Consider the following 24,167-nt stretch of genomic DNA (forward strand, 5'->3'; position numbering starts at 1 on the left):
AGGGGAGCCCGACTTCAGGTAGGTGACTGCACTTCATCTGGGCTCTTCTTTTTCAGCAGTCACTCCTCTGCCCTGCATTGGCCTTGACCACATGACCCAGAGGCACAGGGAGAAGCCTCCCCTGGATGCTTGGTGAGTTGACTTCAGCGGCTGAGAGTGTCTGAGGAGAGCCGGGAGCACCACACGCGTCCTGCAGATGGTGGGGCAGATCTGTGTGCAGGAGTGCCTGAAGGGGATCTCCTGTGGCGCTGCCTGGTCCAGGGAGGTCACAGAGTGCTCCTCCACCCTGAGCACAAGGGGTCCCACCAAGGACAAGGACAAGATTCAGCACCGTCGCACGCAGAACAGCTACATGGAGCCACAGGTCACTTTCCCAAAAGGGAGTTTCCAGGCCAGAAGCCATCCCTGCAGCATTGTCTTCGTGCTCCAAGAGAAGCCCTGGCACACACTTCTGCTCAGATGGAACCACTGTACCCTCAGCGTCCTTGTCAGTACCAGCCGGTGACTTTCCTACCCAAACCATTCCCTCACTCTCTGCCTCAGTTTCTCAAGGTGCCGTGTTTATCTGAAAGGACATTTGCGGCCAGCAGGGGTGGTGGCTGGTCCTCTAGCTGGGCACGAATGCCATTGGCAGGCAACCTGGCAGACTCCATGGAAAGGTGCTTCCCTTCCTCAAGGTATGCACTCAGCGGGGAGACCTCACTGTCAAGTTCAGAGTTACGCTGCAGACTGCACAGCACCTCGCCTGCTTCTAGGACCTGCTCTGGTCAGCCCCGGACCCACCACAGCAGGACCCCCAATCCTGTGCTCACCCAGGGCTTGTCCATGGCACTGGAAACTCCTTCCTGTTCCTGATCCCCTTCTGGGCGAGGGGTGGGCAGGGACATGTGGCTCATGCCGAGGTCTAATACTGTGTTCGCAGCATGGAAGTAGGTGCCCTGAAGGAGTGGGGACACTTCTTGTGGCATGCAGGATTCCGTGTAGAAAGCTGTGACTGTCACCCCTCCTTCCCACTCGGTTTTGTTAGTGGACCTTTCCCTGGCCTTCCTCTCTTTGGCCCACCCTTGGCAGGAGAGGGGAGAGGATCTCACTTTCCCCCTGCACCAGCCACAACCTCGGTCTGCGGGGTTCCCAGCAGCTGGCCAGGGCCGCTCCACACCAGGTGGTCAAGTAACCATCCCCTCACTGTGGACATCTGTGCCCTCTCTGGAGTTAGAACAGGAAAGAAAGCCAAGACCTTTAAGTGGACCTTGATTTGAGACTCATTTCTGTGGAGTCAGGGGTGAGGAGGAGCCAGGCCTCCTGTGTGCTCTCCGTACCCCAGAGCCGGGTGCCCAGTTCCGTGGGTCCTGATGGACAGAGGGAAGAGCAGGGGGACTGCTGTACCGTGCGTGGCAATTCAGGGGGTGCCGTCTCCAGCTGAGTGCCCAGGGACTCCTGGGGGCCGCTGGCCCTGGATCCCAGCAGTGGGTCCTGTTTCTTCTTTCCCGTCTGAAGGCAGGGCCCACCACCCGCAAACGTCCCCTCCACATTTGGTGAAATAGGAAGCTCCATGGCTCTTAGCCATCTTTCAGGGTGACTGAGAGATTGGTTTTCATAGAAGCTTCAGTGGCCTGGTCCGTGTGCCCCTCTGCACGCGGCTGCAGGAAGTGAAGGATTGCCAGGGAGCAGGGCAGCAGACGTTTGGTTTATCTATGTCGTTGGTCAAAGTTTTGTTTTCCCTCCAGAAGAAAAAGGCTTCTGGACATGCCACCGTGTTCTTCATTCCTTCTTTTGGAAATGTATGAAGAACGGGTGGTATGTTGAGTGAGTGGTCCGTGAACAGTTGGCCCAGGGGAAGAGGTAGATGTGGATGGGTGTGGCCGCCTCTGCCCCCGCCCAGCGCAGGTGCGTGTGGGCAGCCCAGGCAGGCGCTCAGGAAGGGTGAGGTGGAGCCTTGCACACTCTGAGCACAAAGTCCTGGGATCCCTTAAACCCAGGCACTGCCTCGACGGCAGCCAGCATGGCTGATAGAAGAGACACAGAAGTCCAGCCGATGCCAGACAGAGGGCGTCGCTAGAGAGCCGCGCTATGTGGGGGGTCTTTCAAGTTGTCTCGGTGTATGCAGACGTTGCTTCTAGAGAGTCAGAAGCTCTATATGCCTACTGTTGGAGCAGAATTTCGGGATAGTGATGGAAAGCCTCCTCCCAAGCCAGCTGGGGAGTATGGGGAGGTGGTGGCCGGAGGAACCTGGCATCCCCGGGTTAGGTCCACAGAGGTGGCTCTGCCTGCCGCTCGGCCTCTGCCTCATCCTGACGCGCCCTGCTTTGGCCGTGGCTCTTCTTGTCCTTCCCTCTTCTCAGTGCAGGAGGACCCTGAATCAAATGCCTCATCCTGATTTGCATTTTACCCTTGGATGAAGCTTGTGGTGAACCCCAGGGCTCTGTGTCTCCTGAGTCTCTGCAGACCTCGGGTCCTGCGCCCAGAGACTCTTCTCCCTGGGGCGGGAGGCACTGGGATGTGTGGACGGTGGTGTCCTGGGGCACAGTAGCTGACGGAGGGACTTCCTAGCTTTCTGGGCCTTTCCGACCCTGAGTGTGACCTTCCTATTCTTGATCACAGCCCCCAACCTGGGAGCCTGCTGGAACCTGCACAATGAGGCTTCATCCTGTTCCTCTGTGCGAAAAGGTGGGCCTGGCAGTCCCACAAATCTTGTGTGTTCACCTCGGTGGTGAATACATTCTTGGGTGGTGAATACGTTCTCTCCTTGCCTTCACTCTGGAAAAGGCCCCTGTTTTGTGATGCAGGATGTGGTCAATGACTGACTCGTTCTTCAGAGTGTCAGTATCCCTCTGGACCATATACACAGCTCTGATTTCTGGTGTTCCTGGGCTCTGCACACAGCAGGAGCCACTCTGGGCCTGTGAGATGCATCTTCTGGCTCACTTTCTTCTTGTTGGCTCTTTTCCCTGCGTCCTCTGCCACTGCTCTGTTCCGGGCAGGGGGCTCTCACCCTCTCCTGCCTCCCCTCTTTGATCCTTTTCTGTGAGGGTCTGCCGGAGTCCTGTGTGTCGTACATATCACTGATAGATTCTGGTCGTGCTTGCTGTCCTCCCCTTTCTGAGGGACCTCTGATTGCCTGTGAGCAGTTTACGGGGGCCTCTCCTGGCCCCTTCACCCACAGAATTCCTTCAACAGGTGAATATTTGTGAGGGGCGGATCCTGGAAGTGATGTCAGGTGAGAAGGGAGGGCCCGTCCTTGTCCGGTGGGCTCCTCTAACAAAGTACATTAGCCTGGGGAGTTACTAACGCCCAAAATGTATTGTCAAAGTTCTGAAGGCTGAGAAGTCCCAGATCAAGATGCCTGAGGATTCAGTGCCTGGTGAGGACCCATTCCTTAGGGCAGGGCCTCCAGCTGTGTCCTCATGTGGCCGAAGGGCACAAGGGAGGTTGCTGGAGCCTGTTTGATGAGAGCACTAACTTCCTTCAGGAGGGGATTATTGAGAACGTCCGTCTGGTTTCAGGGTGTTCCCAAAGGCCCCACCTGTTCTTTCTACCCCATTGGGAATTAGGCTTCAACATATAAATTTGGGAGACACTGACATTTAGGCCATGGCACGTCAAAGACAAAGTGAGGTTGAGTGTGGAAAACATCCCAGAATCTGGATGTGGCCCAGACAGAAGGAAACTCAAAGTGATGGGGTGACCGATGGTCCCTGGTGTGTGTAGGACTCAGCGGTGAGGATGGCCCTGGGCACGGTGGCAGTGGCTGTTGGAGGATGATAGGGAACATGTTGGTGGGGGGAGGGTGGAGCCCACTATGAGTGGCAACTCCCTGGGGGCACAGGAAGCAAAGCTAGAGGCGACCCCTCTCCCCTCCCTGCACACAGTGTCACCTCTGTGGTGGCCCTGTTGTCCACCTCAGTGCACAGGTGTTGCTGTAACAACTCCTGAAATTACCTTCAAAAGGAGGGTTGTGCAGGTGCCTGCAGGAGACAGGAGGCCGAAGTGCATCCTGAGTGTCCCGGGGACAGGCGAGCCGGGCAGGGCTCCACGGCCCCAGAGTCCCAACGACTGCCTCAGAAACGGGCAGAGAGTATGCTTGGTTCCAGCTTGCAGGGCCCACATCTCAGAGCTGTGGACAGTCATGAAGAGTCCATGAGCATGAAGAGGGGGCAAAAATGACCCAGGAACCTCAGGCCGCTGTGCTGCCACCCAGCCACGTGCAGTAGCAGCCCTTCGGGCCTCAAGATCCTTCTGCCCTTCTCTGGGCCTTGCTGATCTCCTCTAGCCCCTCAGTGTGTGCGCTCACACACACACACATGCATGCACACCCAGTGCAATTTCCCTCTGCTCCCCTGTGCTCCTCAAAATTCACTGGGTTCCTCTTTCCTCCTCAGGGACATAGGCCTGGACCCCATCTCAGCCTACAGAGGCCTGAACCTTTCCCAGGATTGTTTTCTAATTCTCATGTCCTGCTTTAAAACAAAACTAAAACTAAAACGCTTTCTGAAAAGAATAATACACCAGCATCTAGTCCGGGTATCTAAGCATGTGGTGTGTATGTTGTCTCAAACTGAATACGCTGTGAAACCACCACCTGTGCCGAAACCCAGTGTTTCCCGAGACCTAGAGGCTCTCTCCAGTCGCTAATTGTGATCACCTCTCCCGATCACCGCTGAGCCCTGAAGGTCACCCTCTCCTGACCTATTACACCGCTGACTGCTTACGCGCGGCACAATTTTATACCCTTGCTGTTGTTCAATCTAATCGTCCCCATAACCCTGTGAGATCGTCGTTCCCATATGACAGAGGAGAAAACTTGGGGACACAGGGGCTGTGTCCTGGCCAAGGCATTGCTGGCAGCAAAAGGCAGAGCGGGCATCCAGCCCAGAGCCCCAGCACAGTCCTGTTCTTCACCCACTACACTGGGCTGTGAAATAGATCATGGCAGTTTGGAAAACGGGCTAACTGCATGCTGCAGGAAGTGGTGACGGATGCCCACTGCTTTTCATGGGAAGGTGAGGTGTCTCCATGTCCCCCTCAGGTCTAGCCTCTCTCTGTGGCTCAGAACCTTGGGAAAGTGGGAGGCTCAGAGCAGGAAAGGGACTTACTTGCCCAAGGGCCACAGCTGCTACGTGGCAGGTAAGGGACCATTATTCCCCTGTCCCTTTCACAGAGGACAGGAGGAAAGTGAGGTCAGGTGGGGTACATGAGTTTAGCCTCTTTTCTGCAGAAAGTCCAGATCAGCTTTGCACATGGTTGGTGCTGACCTCAAATTCAGCCCTAGAGGGGCCTGTCTCTGCCCTGAATATTGAGATGCAGGCTTCTTCCCCTTTGTTCTGTCCATTTCCAAAAATGTGAATACACACCTCCATCATGTTTGTGTATATTATTGTGTGCATAGATATTACCATTGTGAAATATTATGCAGATTAATAATGCACTATGCCATTGAAAATTTCAAAAGAAATATGTAATAAACATTTAAAATTATTATTTTTGTTCTCCATTATTAAGGGATATAATCAGGTTCTCTGCAAAATACTATGGTTTAAAAATAACAAAGATAATATGGATATTAATAATGTTTCCTCGACAGGAATGATGGAGAATGCTTCAGTTTTTCTGTAGGGATTTAACTTTTGAATTGGGATTTTGGGTATATCTTTAGGATAAAATATGTGCACACAAGAAAATAGCGTATTTTTCCTAATAATTTGTTTTTTATGCATTATTATATACAAATGAAAAATAGTTTTATTTTGGCTGAGCACGGTGACTCATCCCAGCACTTTGGGAGGCCGAGGCACGTAGATCAACTGAAGTAAGGAGTTCGAGACTAGCCTGGTCAACATGGTGAAACCCCATCCCTATTGAAAATACAAAAAAAATTAGACGGGCATGGAGTGGGCACCTGTAATTCCAGCTACTAGGGAGGCCGAGGCAGGAGAATCACTTGAACCCAGGAGGCGGAGGTTGCAGTAAGCCAAGATAGTGCTGTTGCACTCTAGCCTGGGCAGCAAGAGCGAAATTCCATCTTAAAAAAAATAGAAGTAGTTTTATTTTAAAATTAGAAGCAAAAAGAAAATAAATGTATCCTGCTATTGAGACTTGTCTTCGGATTCTTATGACCTCTTGTAAATGCAGTTCCTCCCTCATGCCCTTCTAAATATCCTTCCTCAGCCTCCTCAAATTGGAGCCTGCATCATCAGAACCAAGTGAAAGGCTCTAAAAACATTGACAACATAGAGGGAGACCTTGTCTCCAAAAAAACAAAACAAAAAACCCTTTACTTTTAATGGGATAAATAGTTAAATGGTAGTTAGATATTCAAGTTTTGTATGCTCCATGAAAAAACAAACAAAAAAATACGACACTTGAAGGAGACTACAGACCTGCGTTCTGTACCTGACTTTGAGGCAGTGATTGGATGGGATGGTGTGCTTCCTGTGCCTGTCCTGTCCACTCTGTGTTTAATTTACTCTCAGTTGGCCATTGTTCTTTCCATGACCTTATTTCCCAGGCATTGTCCTAAGACCCAAGGTCTCTTACATTCTTACATGTAACAATAAGAATTCTTACAATAAGAATTGAGAGAGTAGAAGCTATTTTTCCTATGACTTAGAACTTTGGGGAAAATTTAAAGGGAGATACTGCATGTATTCTATGTAATCATCCAACTTCTACAGACCCTTCTTAAGGAACTGACATTAATGTTGTACTTAATTCTTCAGTCAGTGTGGGCCAAAAATAAAGCCAAATATACATTTAGTCTAAAAGTACAAGTCATATTATTTCCATCAGTGGATTTCTATAATCCTGTGAATAAAATCTTATACTTTGGCTTATAAAAGACCCTTTGATTCACTATTAAATCACTATATTTATGTTCTCACTGGGCTGAAAAGAATTGAAATTTAACCTGATGTGTTTCCTGTGCTTTGAAATCTTACTCTTTTTTTCATGGTTCTCTTGCCTATTTCCTACCCCACTGCACACATAGAAGAAAGAATATCAATGGTGGCAGTTCTTATCAATCAGAAAACAGGTTAAAAGCCATTCTGGTTCTTGGGCTAAGTCTCAGTAGCAGAGAGAAATAGAAGAGGAAAGGAATGGGGTAGAAGTTTATTCACTACCACTCTCTCTGGTTAAACCTTGGAGGGGAGCAATGGAGTCCCAGATGTATCCAGGAAGGGGGTCTTGCTTATAGTTTTTACAGCATTTCCTGGGTTACAACAGATAATTCCTAGTTCCTATTGTGGGCTATGAATGAGCTAGAATGGGTCTACATGTCAATGTGGCGGGTGCTAGACAATTATGTTTAATGATGCTGTTTTCTTTGACATGTAGTCTCCATTATTGCTACAGATGGAGAAGAGAGACAGGAGGATTGCATACAGAGAATACACATAGCCAAGTACAAACATGGCATCCATGACTTTTCTTCATGTTGTATTGATGCAAACTCACTCATGGGGCCCCAACTAACTGCAAGGGATGCAGTATTTTGTTGTGTCCAAGGGGAAAGTGAATTGGACTTGGTGAACATATAGCATAAACTCTGCTACAGAGTGGCCTTTAGGTCACCAAAGTTCATGTTTCTCTCTTCCCCTCATGTAGAGCACATTTACTGTATCTCCAGAGAAGAAGATGTGAGGAGCCAGCCAAAGCATTATCTAGTAATGCATCCACATCAGTGTTCTGCAGTGTGGGGTCGGTCATGTGTACTCTTCCCCATAGTGGCTGGATGTGGCTCTGTGTATAGAGTGGAGACAGAGTAATGATGATAAAGACCCCCACTCAGATAGGGATGAGTAGGAAACACACAGCAATTTTTATTGCCTACTAGGTGAGCATTATAAAGGGTGAATATTTTCCTTGTTGAAAAATAAGAAGAGAACTAGGTTCTCACGAAAAAGTGGCAAAATGGTTTTTACAAACTCCAGCTACTCATAAATTTTAAAGTTGCCTAATCAACTGAAATGTATGTATGTATGCATGCGTATATTAACTAAAGCCTAGAACTAATGATGACTTTAGCAGCAAAAGAATAAAAATATGTTCAATAATTAGTCAGATAGATTGAAATGTGTTTTCTTGTTTGTTTTTGAGACAGAGTCTTGCTCTGTCACCCAGGCTGGAGTACAGTGGTACAATCTTGGCACACTGCAACCTCTGCCTCCAGGTTCAAGCGATTCTCCTGCCTCAGCCTCCCAGATAACTGGGACTACAGGTGCGTGCCACCAAGCCTGGCTAATTTTTTGTATTTTTAGTAGAGACAGCATTTCACCATGTTAGCCAGGATAGTCTCGATCTCCTTACCTTGTGATCCGCCTACCTTGGACTCCCAAAGTGCTGGGATTACAGGTGTGAGCCACCGTGCCCGGCTTGAACTTTGTTTTTATGTGTTTATTTCTTAGAATCTATAATTTGTAGAACAAAAGGTACTTATGTACATGTATAATAGTTTTATTTTATAACATACAATTGTAGGCTCAAACTGAAAACTTTGAGGCCAGTACATGGAGTGACCTCAATGGACTCGAGTGGTAGCAAGCTGAATTTAGTCCCCATCATATTTTTCTGCCCCCTATTGTTACTTCCCTGACTATATTACATTTTGTAGCAAAACGGGTTTTGCAGATGCAATTAAGGTTACTAATCAGTTGACAGAAAATGATCATCCCAGTGGGCCTAATCTAATCACATGAGCCGTTAAAAACAGCAAGCTTGCTCTGGCTGGCAGAGAAAGATTCCAAGTTTGAGACTCCACAAGTTGTTACTGCTTTGAAGATGGAGACAACTGTGTTAGAGAGAATACAGGAAGCCCAGAGGAGCAGATCCCAGCTGACAGTCAGCATAGGAAAGCCTGCCTCAGACTTGGAGGTGCAAGGAATTTGATTTTTCCCAACATCCTGAATGAACTTCTAAGTTGATTTCCCCCCAGAATCTCCAGACAGGAGCCCAAATAGCTGCAGCCTGATTTCAACCTTGGGGATCATGTGTGGAGAGCCCAGTAGATTCCATCCAGTCTTCTGAATCCACCTACAGAATTGTGAGATAATAAATGGGTGTTCTTTTAGGAATAAAGTTTGTGGTGGTATTGCAGTGGCCATGGAAAATTAGTACAGTAGTTAGTAGTATTACTATTATTAGTAGTAGTATTTTCATCTCCACAGAGTTACACCAGAGAAGGTATGTTGCATCTGCAGCAGGCCCAGCTCAGTCAATACCTCTGTGAGTACATTCTAAAGCCACAGCATGCATGAGGTTCTGAGGGCGCAGGGCCACTTCTGAACACAGCAGCCCCCCAAAGACTCACAAGGCCAATCACTGCCCACTGAGGCAGGGGTGGGGGATCCATCGGAAAGGGCTGAAAGAAGCTCTAGTAACCCAGAAGTGTCCTCCAGGACCTAATTTGTGAGGTTACACCTCCACTTCTTGTCTTCTGGAAGCCATGAAGGCAGAGCTCAGGTTCCGGAGGTGAAGCCTTTAGTGATCTCCACTAGACAGTTTGAGTTGGATACCTATCAGGTCTCCTTCCCTCCCCTTTTAGGATGGATCCATCCCAAGACATGACGGGCAAGCCCTATACCCAGATACACCTCCCACTGGTCATTTGCTCCCCTAAGTGGTTCTCGAGTACCACATAAATGCAAAGCACTAGATGCTGGTGATACTAGATGCTCAGTAGATAGCAGTGAGCAACATACATAAAATGCATGGCCTATAGGAATCCATGGAGGGGAGCTCCCAGGATTGTATTAAGCACATGGAGATGGTAGGGAGCACCTAAACCCTCTTGGACCAATTATTAACACCATGGGCATCATTCTGCACATTTGTAATAAAGTATGGTGGGAAGGAAGGCAAAAATATCACTTATCCACAAAGAAATGTCCAAGCACAAAAACATCCATATAGACATTGTGTTTGTGTTCAAGACAAGCTCACACACCCTTTGGCCAAGATGGCACCATTATGTTCTATGGAGTCCTTTTTAGTCACAGCAAATAGGAAAACTAGGTCAGTGTGTGTGAGTTTATGTATGTGTGTGGTTTTGTGTGTGTGTTTGGAAGGAGAGAGAATGCCATAATTCGTGACTCTGAAAATATTCCTATGTTTTCCACGAGCTGGGTCATTCTTTCTCCTCCTCACTGGTTTTCTTCCTTCCTAGGCACTCAAACCCCAATATCTTCCTCTTTGCCTGCAGGCACTGTGCAGGTGTCCTGTGAACCATCTCATTATTGAAGAATATGTTATTTCCTTGCCTTTTGTCATCAAGCCATGTGCCATGTTGAGTCCCTGTAGGGAGGGGCTTCCCTTTTCCAAGATGTTGAGTTCCAAGTTTGTTTTAAGATAGATGAACCCCAGACATACAGAATATCCTTAAGGAGCACGTAACTTGTTCCGTGGCCTTGCTACCTCCACTGATGACCCACCTTAGCAATAAACCCCAAAATCTGTCCCCTTGAAGCTCACTCATCTCTGTGGCCACTGGACAGTGGCTACTTTTTCTAGCTTTCAAAAAACACTATTTTCTGGAAAATAATCTTATTCTTGAACACTTTCAGAGTTCAGCTGTTTTGTGGTGGATGAGCAATTGGGCAAGGTGGCCCAGCCATAGACTGATTTTCATGTCCCTGGGTGGGAATCCAGCTAGCTTCCAGTGGCTGGAGAATGAGTTAAGTGTACTTGAAGATACATGGACACTTTTTGGGGGGAGTGTGTGGGTTTTGTCTTTCCCAAGACCAGTAATAGTAAGTTCTTTCACTCTCAGCTTTGCTAAGACCTTACCCTTCCTCTTCCCTCTGGCCTCTTCCTCTGCCCACTTCCTAATCCACAAATAGAGTCAAGATTTCTCATTCCCTGATACTCCAGAATCTGTCACAAAGGGAGAGGCAAGGGGAGTTGGTAGTTGACTGCATATTTTCATTAAGGCTATGTTAAGAATTAGGAAGCATCTCCCTAGCCTCCATCAGGAAAGGGATAGGATCTTAGGGGCAAGAGGTAGTTCTTCTCCACCAATGTATTTAGGTGGATTTAGTGTCTAATGAGGGCCTATCTTCTCACTGTAAACTCATATGGTGGAAGCAGCCAGCTAGCTCTTGGTGGTCTCTTTTATAAGTGAGTCCCTATAGGGAGAGGCTTCCCTTTTCCAAGAAGTTGAGTTCCAAGTTTGTTTAAAGATAGATGAACCCCAGATGTACAGAAGATCTTTTATAAGGTCACTAATCTCACTTGTTCCTTATCCCCTGAGCTCAGGGCCTCAAGCCTTCCAAACTTCAGTTCCATGTTGAGATGTGTGAAGTTTCTTATCCCTTGCCCTGCCTGAGGGCTAAGTAGGACACTTGTGGCCCTGTGGTGCCTATGCACCCCAATGAATAACACCATATGTCTGCATACAGTTCATTATGATGAAGAAGCAGAGAACATAAGTCTAGACTGTGAGGGTTGTTCTTTAATAGATTTTATTCTCATTATTTAAGCCTCTAAACACTTGTCCAGTTGGGTTTTGTGTTTATTAGAAAGGAGGTATTCATTGAACAAATGATAGAACCTGGAAGAGAGAGAGGTGTGTGATGCCACTGTCAAAAGCCCTCCCAAACCCAAGAAGTTAAGTCATCAGTAAGAGCTGGACTTGACTTATTTTCTCTAAGCCCAGTCTTAAGATACTCCCAACTTCCTCCAAACATGGCAGAAACAGAAGAAACCACTTTCCTTTAAGGAGAAACAGCTATGTATGGTAAGCATGACTACCACTCTAAATGAGAAACAGAGACAAGACTCTTCAGAGGAACTATAATGTGAGCAGCAATACATTCTCTCTAACTGGGTGGAAATATTTCTTGAGAGAAATGTTGCTGGGAGGAGGGGATGGAGGAGAACTCTCTGGCTGACCTGAGGAAACAAACCTTATAAACGGAGCCTGAGGAGGCATGGGGTGGCCTGATGTCCCTTGGATCTTTGGTTCAGGCTGCCAGGGCCTGCCCAGAGATACAGGCTGCTCAGAGAAGATGGAAGTGGATTGCCTCAAATTGCTCATCATGAAACCACATCACATTCTTTGGTTTTCCAAGCTATCTGTGACCTACCTATTATTGAGATCATGCAGACTCTCATAACCTACTTGAAAGCTGCAGGATGCATATGTCAGCCCTTTCCTTCTTCAGGAAATAGGGAGTCTTTCAGTCACAGGAATATCTAACTCTGAGTTCTGCCTGAGCCCTGAGTTCCTCAATGAGTGGACATCTTTCCCTTGCATTAATTACACTTCTTAGCCCTACTGTTTTCTTCAGGCTCTGGCCAAATAACTGACTTGCTCTTTGAGTTTCAGCATCCTTTTGTCCACAGAGGCAGCCCTGATTTCTGGTGGGCTTGGGCTTTGTACAAAAAGGCTGGCATGCTCCTGGCCAGCCTTTTCTTTTCTTCTCTGTCCAATTGGATATAAGCACTGAAACAAACGCCTCATATTTTTTAAGATATGCTTTGGTGGAGTCCATAGCAAGAACTGGGCATCTTGTACCCAGAGTCTCTGCCAGTCACCTCTCCTGTGCTGTGTGACTCTTCTCCGTAGGGTGAATGGACTGCAATCCTGCAACCCCTAATTTATCTCCTTCTGCTATGAGTATCCTAAGGTTCTCTTTCTCTTGATTTGTTGAAAATACCTTGTCTAGGGTCACCTCCTCTTTCTGACCTGCTTGAGGTCTTCTTCCAGGAAGCTTCATGGGCACAGCTATAAAGTGAGCCCTTGAATCATATATGGGTTGATGAGAAACAAAACTTAGACTGGGGAAGGGGTTGGGAGTGGGGTTTGTTAAACTTAAACAGTGTTTTTTATTTGAAGACTTCAAAAAGTGTATCCCAAGCCACGTAATTTGGGCTTCTAGAAACTTTTGAGGACATAGATTAAAAATGAAAAATCTTGAGAATAGTTCTGATAATATTCCAGTCACAAGGCTGTCAAATGTCTGGTTCTGACTTCCTAGGATGAAGTTCCCTGGATTGGGCGGTGTAGGGTGCACAGCAGTCTATGAAGGACACATCCCCCGAGAACTGATCTTCCCATATTCTTGCCCAACTGTATGTTCTAGATGTTTTCAGTCTTTCTGGTTTAGATTTTCCCTTGGGCCTCCTGATAATCCATTCTTAGAGTACCTTACCAAGCCACATTTTGTCCCTTCCCAGAGGATCCTTCATTGAATAGATTTCTAAACCCCTCATTAGGTTGCATTTAGGGCCCCTCATGGACCAATTCAGGAGGACTTTGTCCAAGACCTTGCTTAGCTGGAACTTGGGTGGGCCTCTCCCATAAAGCTTTGTTAGTGTAGGAAAACAAAACAATGAATTAATGGAGCCCATGGACAGGTCAACTTGATGAGAATTTGAGATCTTGAGCGAGTGTGGGGTCAGGTGAGGTGGTGAGGTCCAAAGACAAAGGCAGGTACTGGTTGCAAAATAGGACACCAAGTGTGTTCTGAGTATAGAAGGATCTGAGTGTGTTCTGTGAGTAGAAGGCAAACAGGGTAGCAAAATATGGTCCATGAACAATCTTGGATCCAGTATCACAGAGCGCTGTGGTTGCAGAAAGGCACCCAGTGGTGATAATGAAAAGAAGGAAAGTGAGGGGATACTTCAATCCAGTCTGAGGTCAGAATTATGGAAGGAAGAATGAATGATGACTCAATTGAGCCCATGGGGAGAGAGAGGGGGGGGGAGGGAGGAAGGGAGGGAGGGAGGGAGGGGGAGGGAGAGAGAGAGAGAGAGAGAGAGAGAGTGAGAGAGAGAATATCTTCCCTCAGCTCCTGGCACTAAACAATATGTGTGTTATGGTTTGAATGTGTGAGTCTCCCAAAATTCATAGGTTGAAATCATAACCCCCAAGGTGATGGTATTATTAAGAGGTGGTGCCTTTGTAGGGTGATTAGGTCTTGAAGGCGGAACCCTCATAAGTGAGATTAGTGCCCTTATACAAGAGACCACCGAGAGCTAGCTAGCTGCTTCCACCTTATGAGGTTACAGTGAGAAGATACGTCCTCATTAGACACTGAATCCACCTTGATCTTGGGCTGTGTAGTCTCCAAAACCATGAGAAATAAATTTCTGTGGTTTATAAGCCATACAGCTTATGGTATTTGTATAGTCCATTGTCAAATGGACTCAGACAGTACATTTTCATGGTTGCTGTATCTTGCTCCTTAGAGCATGGGTTTTGATGTAACTGCTCTATACATCTACCCTCAGAAGGAAGCACATGCAGGTGCCTATAGGATACAAGATGCAAAAAGTGTGTCCTGGAGGAGAATGGGGATACTCTTGATTGGCAGGCTTAGAGAGGTCCCATTTTGCCACATTGACAGCTATTGTGGGACCTCAAGTTCTTGCCTTCTTAGTTAAAAAGAATTTAAATAAGAGACACACAGCAAAGTAAATGCAGTATACAGTAGTTTATTGCAAAAGAAAAAGAATATTTTGAGAGTTAAGTGCAGAATAGACAGTACACCCTGAGGGAGAGAGGATTCAGGGTTGGCTACTCGTAAGAATAAGACAGTAAAGACTGGCACTAGAGCGACTCCCTTTGTGGGAGTTGGACATGATTATTCATAAGGGGTTGGGAAAAGTTGTTACCAGTAAGCATATTCTGGGTGGTGTTCTGGGTGCACAGATGCAGTAGCAGTACATATTTGTTCATAGATTGCACATCTCAATAGCATCTTAAATCTCCACCCAGGGGTGTGTTTTTTACTATTATAATGAGCAAAGAGTCAGTTTGAGGACAGGCGAAATCAAAATGCACATACTCTCTACAGGGGAAATTCCCTACTGGAGATAGTTTTGCTTGAATGAGTTGGACTACAATGCTAATGCTGAGGCTTATGTGTTGACTGTACTATCATGGCTGCCATGTCCCAAGGACATTGCTACTTTCTTGACTAGCTATCCTGCCTCACTCACATCTCTGAATTTGCCACACTCCCTTTATCACTTATCCCATGGCTTCCTTTCACATTTCATTCCTATGGTTCTACTGTCAGGTCAACACCACGCTGCACAGGGGCCCTAGAATTCTATGAGGCAAGCAAGGAAGAGGGATACCTAGAATAACAGAAGAGATTAATCACCCTTTTCAAAGATAAAATTGATCTGGTACCACCTTAGAGACTTTCTGGTGAGCTCTCTGTGCTGGAATATTAGGAGCCCACGTAACACCAACTGCATGAAGGAGCAAAGGAAATCTGTTGGAAGCTGAGTCAAATGCTTTATTGGGAATAGACTACTTCAATAGCTACCCTGAGCACCAGGAATTACTTATTCTAAGTCAAAGGGTCAGTGTCAGTACTAGTAGGGCTTATACGTGTACCATGCTTTGTCATTTGCAAGCCCTGCCATGCGCATTGTTCCAGGGAATCATCACAACAACCCTGTGATGTTGGCAAACCAGCTGCTCTCTCAAATGACGAGTCTGAAATTTAGGGAAGTTGCAACTTGACTAAAGTCAGGACCTCAAATTTTTGCCTGCCAAACAACGAATGCTCCTTTTATTACATCTCACAACATCATCAAGCAGTGAAGACCCATTGCCCTGCACCATCATTGTTTAATTCACATAAAGTGGCAGAACAAAAATTAGGACAAGTATTCCAGGTTCTGACTTCCTTCCTTTGAGCCACTCCTTGAAGAGCTCTGTTTTCTGAGGACCGCGTCTAAAAACTGAGGCCCTCAGCCATTGTGGACCTGAAATTTCATGGAAAGGAAAAATTAAGTCTTGGGTTGAATAGCAAAACCTGACCTTTTCAAGCTCTAGCTCTAATGTCTTCTTGTCACTGAGTTGCTGCTGAAAGACAAAAACATGAGAGTTTGGGACCCATTTCTCACTCTCATTCTAATCAAGCAGCAGATATCAATTATTAATGAAATATATCATTATGTTAATTTAATTGATATAGGTATTGTTTCCAGGATATTCATTTAAAAAATACTTTAGTTTATAAAGCAGTTTTAGGCACACAGAAAAATTGAGCAGAAAGCACAGAGAATTCCAATATTCCCCCCTCCCCTCACCATACAGCCTTTGTACTGTCAACATCCCTCACCAGAGTGGTACATTTGTTGCAGTCGGAGAATCTGAATCGACAGACCCATCATTATCACCTACAGCCCATAGTTTACATTAGGGTTCACTCTTGGTGTAAATTCCCTGGGTTCTCACAAAGATAAAATAACACGTATCCACCATTATAGTATCATACAGAATAGGTTCGCTGCCCTAAAAATGCCCTGTGCTCTGCCTGTTCATCACTTCCTCCCCTTAACCCATGGCGACCACTGATCTTTTTGGTTGTTTTATTAGAGACTGGGTCTCTGTTGTCTTCGCTTGAGTTCAGTGGCATAATAATAGCTCACTGCAGCCTCAAACTCCTGGGTTCAAGTGATCCTCCCCACCTCAGCCTTCCGAGTAGCTGGGATCACAGGTGCACACTACCACATCTGCTAATTTTAAAAAACTTTTTGGAGAGATGAGAGTCTCACTATGCTGCCCAAGCTTGTATTGAACTCCTGGCCTCAAGCAATCCTCCCAACTCAGCTTCCCCAAGTGCTGGGATTACAAGTGTGAGCCACCACGCCTGACCAAAACCACTGATCTTTTACTGTCTTCATAGTTCTGTCTTTTCCAGAGTGCCATATAGTTAGAATCATACAGTATGCAGCCATTTTAGGTGTTTTTTTTTCACTTGATAGTATGTATTTAAAGTTCTTTCATATACTATTTGTTTTATTTTATTTTTAATTGACAAATAAAACTTATATGTATTTATGGGATACAAAATGATATTTTCATACATGTATACATTGTGGAATGATCAAATCAGAGTAATTAGTATATCTGTCACCTCAAATATTTATCATTTATTTGTGATGAGAACCTTTAAATCCTTCCCCCCCTTTTTTAAGAGATAGGATCTCAAACTCCTGGCCTCAAGCAATCTCTTGCCTCAGCCTCCTGAGTAGCTGGGCTTACAGGAATGAGACATCATCCCCAGCTTTAAAATCTCATCTTTTAGCTAGTTTGAAATATATAATACATTATTACAAACTATAGTTACCTTGGTGTACAAAAGAACACCAGAACTTATGCCTCCTAACTGCAACTTTGTACCCACTGACCAATATCTCCCCTTTCTCCATGCAACCACCTCCCACCAGCCATTAGTAACCACCTTTCTAATTCTATGAGTTCAGCTTTTGTACATTCTACATGTAAGTGAAGTCATATATCTGTCTCTGTGCCTGGCTTATGTTACTTCAAATAATGTCTTTTAGGTTCATCCATGTTGCTGCAAATGACAGAATTTCCTGTTGTGTTTTTTAAAGACTTAATAGTTTTCCATTGTGTATATACACCACTTTTTTTTTGAGACACGGTCTTACTCTGTTGCCCAGGCTAAAGTGCAGTGGCATGACCATTGCTCACTGCAGCCTCAACCTCCCAGGCTCAAGCAATCCTCCTACCTCAGCTCCCACAGTAGCTGGGACTACAGGCATCTGCCACCACACCCAGCTATTTAATTTTTTGTATTTTTTGTAGAGACTGGGTTTCACATGTTGCCCAGGCTGGCCTTGAACCCCTGGGCTCAAGCAATCCACCCACCTTGGCCTCCTAAAAGTGTTGAGATTACAGGCATGAGCCACCACACCCTGCCTGACTCCTGAACGCTTGACCAAAACCTCCAAGAGTATAAAATATCTAGTCTTTCTGCTTTCAGCAGGCTCTCCTAAATCAATTCCTAAATATCATGCAGTCATCCAAACTGCTTAAAGAATATCATCACACTTTCAAATTATCAGTCTGAAAAGAAGTCTCACACTGATGAAAAACAAAGTAAATATAATTAATATAAAATAATCAATTAATTAAAAAATCATTCATTTCAACTTGCAAAAAGGATGACTACATATGTTGGTAGTAATCAAGTTTGCAGCCTATTTCCCCCAAAATGTATACTTCCTTAAAGTATATAAAGTTTTTACAATAGAATCTCATATACTCTAACCTAAAGTTGGAGGTTGCCCCCCTAGCCAGTGATGAGCACTTGGTAAACTCTGGAGAAAGAGTTGGAAGGGGAATGTCCCACTGCATGTCTTGGAATAGTTGCTTCTTTCTTATGAAGAGAGATGCTGCCAGGCGCGGTGGCTCAAGCCTGTAATCCCAACACTTTGGGAGGCCGAGATGGGCGGATCATGAGGTCAGGAGATCAAGACCATCCTGGCTAACACGGTGAAACCCCGTCTCTACTAAAAAAATACAAAAAACTAGCCGGGCGAAGTGGTGGGCGCCTGTGGTCCCAGCTACTCGGGAGGCTGAGGCAGGAGAATGGCGTAAACCCGGGAGGCGGAGCTTGCAGTGAGCTGAGATCTGGCCACTGCACTCCAGCCTAGGCGACAGAGCGAGACTCCGTCTCAAAAAAAAAAAAAAAAGAGAGAGATGCTATAGAAACCATGAGAGCGCTACACAAAGCAGCTGAAGCTGATTGGGTGACATTCAGGTAGACAGCTTGGGGTCAACAGAGCAACCAATGCATCTACAATATTGAAGGGCAAGCTGGAGAGAACTTCAGATATAGATCAAAATATCCAGGTGGTAAATCAATACACATGAACTGCAGATCAGCCCTATTAATGTTGCATTTTCTTTTAGTGTATATCTTTCTTTCATTATCATCTTTGTTGGTAATGTAATATTTTTCCCAGATTCATTAAAGTGAGAAAACTATGTGTGTGTATATATATATAATATGTATACATATAATATATACATGAATTATATACTCATTGGGAATTAAGTCAAACTAATTAATATTTATCACCCCACATGCTTCCAATCCTGTGGTGAGAATTCTGAAATCTGCTCTCATAGCCATCTTCACGTGTACAATACATATGTATAAATTGTATTTACATTGCCATGTCCTAAATATCCAGAACTCTCTAAAGTTAACTTTCCGTTAAATTGTACCCTTTGACCAACATATCTCCATGCCCATCTTGCCTCTGCCCTAGGCCATGAAGTGTAACTATTCATTCTCAACATCGACAGTTTTCACCTTTGTTGATCTCACATACATAGTGAGATCACACAATATCGGCATTACAGGCCTGGATTACCCATTAGACATGAAGAACTTCAGGTTTATTCATGAAGTAAAAAATGACAGAAATTCCATTTAAAAATGTGAATAGTATTCTTTTTAATGTCTCCACTGATGCCTAGGAAAATTTTGTACCTTACAAAAAGAAAAAAACCAACAATCAACATAACCTGGTAGATATTTGCTGTGTATACTGATTTCCTTAGGCAGTATGCCCAGGCTGGGAATGCTTAGATCTCATTTCCACTAATTATTAATTAAACGACTTAACAGTGTTGCTTACCACCACTGGGCTAATTGACCATCTCAGAAATATTGCACCAGGGTGCCCTTTTCACCACATGTTAGACAACAAATATCTTCCAGGAATCTAGGAGAACAAGCGGGCCAAAAACCTATACACAGGCCACACTACAATACATGCTGACTTCAGAGTGGAGGGCGCCTGAGATGTATATAAAAGACTTAAGGCCATGAATCAATCCCATGGAACTGACCCTCCAGTAATTGAAATTTCTTTTCAGCTCTTTCCTTTAAGGTTAAGCTCTTTGTACACGAATTTTCTGGGGCTTGCCAAAAACAGACAGGGCCCCGCAGGTCTGAATACCCTTTTGCAACCTTCAAGAGGTTTCCAACCGATTCCTGCATAGACTTGGATTCTTTCTTTGACTGAGGAGCTCAAGTAGCAAAGTAGAAATCTATGGAGATACACAGATGATCCCATCGGCAGCATGGTCTGTCAAGTATGAAAGACGATAAATATGATACACGTTTACCGCCTGTGACGTCTTCATTAGGGAATTCATTTGAATCAGCCGAATTCACACACTTACCGCGGCACATGAGTCCACTGTCCCTGTTGGGAGAATTTTCAGGTCTACTCCCATGGTTATATTCAAGAGAACCTTACATTCGGATCCACCGCACTCACGTTGCCCTGCCATGGATATCCAGGAAGCACTCCATCTGTCTCTCGGACACTTTGTGCCCTTTGACCCACATCTCCCCGTTGGCATCGCTTCCCTGCCCCTACCCCGGCCCCAGGACCAGCCAACCACTTTTCTACTCTCTACTTTCATGATCCTCACTGCTTTCCATCCCGCGTCCAAAGGGGATCATGCAAGACGGGTCGGGGGGACCCGGCTGATTTCACTGGGCATCATGACCTTTGGGTCCATGCAAGACGTCCCAGATGACAGGCTTTCCTTTCCTTTCCCTGATGCTTTTCCTCTGCGAACCCTATTCCTTTGTCCTTGTCTAGTCATCTGCTGATGGGTACTTAGGTCGATTCCACATCTTGGTTACAGGCAGCGCGCCGACAACCAACACGCCAGGACACATATCTGCTCCACATCCCGATTTAGTGTCCTTAGGCGATAGGTCCAGAAACGGGATGACTGGATCCCAGTTCCAGCGGTGATTTCTTGAGCAAGCCCCATATCGCTCTCGACCGCCGCTCGACCAGCTCTTACTGTGTTGGCACCTCCCACACCCAGCTGGCCACGCAGCCCTGTCCTCAGGCCTCACTCCTCTCTGTGGCAGTTCCAAGGTGGAGAGAGCAAGCTTGAGATGTCCATGAAAGCCTTCAAGGCGCGACCGGATCCCATGGCATGGCCCTGCGGACATTCCATTTCCTTTCCGCTGCTTCCTTTCTGGCGGAGGTCAGCGCGCACGTCCGTCACGTTGTCACGTCGTTTGCCTGGGACAGCCTGCGCCTCGCACGTCTGACTCTCCCCGTCTTCTCTTACCGAGCTTCTCCTCCCCAAACCCCACCGGGTCCTGCCTAGAGTTGTGCCCCTCCCTTGATTCACCTGCTCGCCGAGCGAGGCAGAGGGCTGTGGCCATCCACAAACAGACACACACACACACACACACACACACACACACACACACACACACACACGATCCCAACCGCAGCCCGGTGGGATGGTCCTGATCTCAAAGCAACACCCGTCCGGTACAGAAAAGGGAGGAGAAAATCAGATGGTGAAGCCTAGGAGGAACGAACTCAAACCTGGCTGGTCGTGGGCAAAATGTGGCCCTCTGGCCCACTCTTCTCTGCCACCTGTTTCTCGATAGAATACTAAATTGGGAGGAAAGCACACCCTGGCCTTTCCTAACATCGGCAGGTGGATTCCGCCGTGGCAGAAACGAGTTTTTCCTGCGCAGACTTCAGGAGCAAGACAACCTGCAGGACTCGGTCTCCCTTCACTCGAAATTTGTCCGACTCTCGGCATAGTGTGCACACACCCAAACACACACGCACACGGACGCACACACGCAGGTGCACACCAGGAAGTGGAGAAATCGTGAAACGCAGAGGTAGAGAGGACTTCGCAATGGGCAACGAATGAGGGCACTTGCTTTGAAATTACCATGAAGCCCAGAGCTAATTTTGTCTCTGTTCTGCCACTCCGGAAAATTGCTCATGAGTTGCTGGAGAGGGAGTGGCAGGGACCCAGGGAGAAAGCAGAACCCCTCCAACCCGCCTAACCTAATCAAGGTAGCCTGCCACTGTGGGCGTGTCCGCAGCAAACACTTCTGGGAAAACCCAGCGGGGGGTCCTGCCTCCCTATAAAAACCTGCTGGCTCTGCTCACCCTTTCATTTCCCCGCTCAAGCTGCTCAGGCTGCCAGAGGGTAGAGCCTCCTCACCGCCAGGAACAGAGAGCTGTCTCCTGGATTGGGAAACCTGTCCTTCGAAGAGAAGGGAGAAGACAGACCTCCCTACGGAAAGCAGGGGAAGATGGAGACCCGCAAGAACCGGGAGGGCTCTGAGAGAGGACAAGGACGAGGTGAGGCTCGAGGGTCTTGTCTGTGCGGATCGGTGTGGGGGAGGGGGTCGCAGGGGGCCAGGGAAGCAGGAGAGTGAGAGCTGGGGTGACAAAGGCAGCGGCCCCACCCCGTGGGCCCTGATCTGGCAGGTGGTGGGGAAACCTAAGGTCAAAGAAAGGCAGACTTTTTGTGCGGTGGGTGGCTCGGCCAGCTGAGCCATCCTCCGGGTGCGCCCGCGGAGGAGGGTATGCTGGAGGGTGCCAGGCAGCTGGTGAACAGCCAGAGTCAGGAGACAGGAGGTCTTGGGCAGCTGGAGAAAGAGGAGGGGGTGAGGGGCACCCGGGAGCAGAGCCATTCCTGACTCGAAGTCACTCAGGGAGCTTGGCCTTTGCAACTCTCCCGCAGCCGGTCTATGGACGGGTCATGGCCCACTCACTGTCGACCTCCTCTTCCCCCACAGGTTTCAGCGGGCACAGCCGGGAGGCCTCTGCGTCCAGGCACAAACCGCGCAGAAGCCGGGATGGCTCCCCTCGCAGTCCCGGCAGAGAAACAGGAAACCGAGGGCGGAAGTTCAAGCCACGAGCGGCCCCAGCCGGAGAGAGAGGCCACGACAAGCCCGAGCCCAGCGGAGCACGACGCCCCCATGAGCGCACAGGAGGCAGGTTTAGGGGCCGGGAGCTTGGAGGAGGAGGAGGGCGCAGGGCCCCGGGAAGGGGAGCGGGCAGTGGGCCCCGAGGGGGCTGGGGAAGCCCTCAGTGCGCCAGGAATCCAGGCCCCCGGTGGCCCCAGATGAGATGTGCTTCAAGTTTGAAAGGGCGGAGAGGAAGGCACCCTGGACAGGGCACAGGAGTCCCCAGGATGCAGGAAGGGGCCAAGAGGATGGGGCGTGGAGGCGAGCTGCGGAGGGGTGGGGGATGGAAGGCAGGGGGAGGCGGGGTCAGGAGGGACTTTGGGACCTTGGAAATGGGTCCCCTAGCGCCGCGCGCAGTCCCTCTGACACCTCCCGCTCTGTCTCCTGCGCAGGTTCTGTTCCCAGCCCGAGGCGCCTGGAGGAGCCAAAGCACCGGCCTAGATCGCCAGGGAGGACTAGCGGCCCGGAACGCCGAGTTGACGACCTGGAGGAGGGACCCACCTCCCCAAAGCGCCGCCGACGCCTCTCCCCAGAAGCCTGGGTCTCCGTCCCGTGCCCGCTGTCGCGAGTCGTCAACCACCTGGGCGGGCTGGAGGTGGCCCTGGGCGAGCTTTGGGCCCCGGGGGGCGCCTTCCTCCCGGGGCCCGCCGGCGGCACGCAGCCCAGCCCCTCGCAGCGCGCCTGGCTCGCCTGGCAGCTGGCGCACGCCGGGGCCGCCCTGCACTGGGCGCTGGCCACGCTCGACAACCTGCTGGCTGCGGGGCCCTGGCCCGCGGGTCAGCCGCCCTCTGCGCCCGCTCCTGGGCGGCCTCAGGTGCTCACGGGAGCCAGCACCGTCGCCTTGGAAAAGCTCGAACCCTCTGCCCCAGAGGCGATCCCGACTCTGCACTGCAAACTCTACGGCGCCCTGCAGGGCGGCGGCCTCCTGCGTTCGAATGCCAGGAGCTCCCTGGCAGCAGCAGAGCAGAAAGAAGCATGGCCCCGCCCCAGTTCGGCGCCCGGCAATCTCCCTCCCGCCCGCTCGAGGAGATAGATGGCTGCCTGGCTCCGAAAGTCTGGCTCTTGTTCCGGGCATCCAAAGGAAGACACGGGTTTTCCTTCTGGGGGCTCGCAACATCTGGGACTTTGACGACTCGGGACCTCTCTCCCATTGAATTTTTGCGTGTCTTCTGGGAAAGGAAGAGGTGTGGGCTCTGGGGTTTGACGTGCGATTGAGCTTCTCTGAGCCGAGAGCGTTGAGAAGCCTACCCGGAATGACACCCGGATAGAGACGGAGCCATGTCGATTGGCGGAAGTGGGGGTGGGGGCTTAGGGAGGTACCTCGCCATAGGTGATTTGCAGGGGAATGTGAAATGCCCCCGCCATAGGTCATTTGCAGTGGAAAGCAAAATGCCTGGTCCGTCAGCTTCTTCGTGTGACCCAGGAAATGTCCTTAATGTTTCAAACCTCTGCCCCCAGGGTCGGGAAAATATTCCTGAGAGGGTTTGGTGAGCCTCTGGAATCTCTCCACCATTCCGTGTTTGCACCCTCGGCTTTGGCATGGAGGAACTGCGTCCACTTGTTTGGGAAACAGTTTACAAGTGTTTAAAGACCCATGTGGCTACCTGGGGGGGGGGGGGGGGGGGGGGGGGG

At 48.2% G+C, this 24,167-nt stretch overlaps 1 protein-coding gene and 1 pseudogene across 1 annotated transcript; both read left to right on the forward strand.

Annotated features, from left to right (window-relative positions):
• The first annotated feature begins 505 nt into the window (after positions 1 to 505).
• Positions 506 to 1,750, forward strand: LOC113225304 (annotated as a pseudogene).
• Positions 1,751 to 21,875: 20,125 nt separating this feature from the next.
• Positions 21,876 to 24,143, forward strand: LOC111550358. The gene is made up of 3 exons (XM_023223748.1): positions 21,876 to 21,924; positions 22,365 to 22,562; positions 22,928 to 24,143. Exons 1-3 carry the CDS (start codon positions 21,876 to 21,878, stop codon positions 23,566 to 23,568), a joined length of 888 nt encoding a protein of 295 aa, XP_023079516.1. The 3' UTR covers positions 23,569 to 24,143.
• The last annotated feature ends 24 nt before the right edge of the window (positions 24,144 to 24,167 follow it).

The sequence above is a fragment of the Piliocolobus tephrosceles genome, chromosome 14 (genome assembly GCF_002776525.5).
Source record: "Piliocolobus tephrosceles isolate RC106 chromosome 14, ASM277652v3, whole genome shotgun sequence".
NCBI classification, from domain to species: Eukaryota; Metazoa; Chordata; class Mammalia; order Primates; family Cercopithecidae; genus Piliocolobus; species Piliocolobus tephrosceles.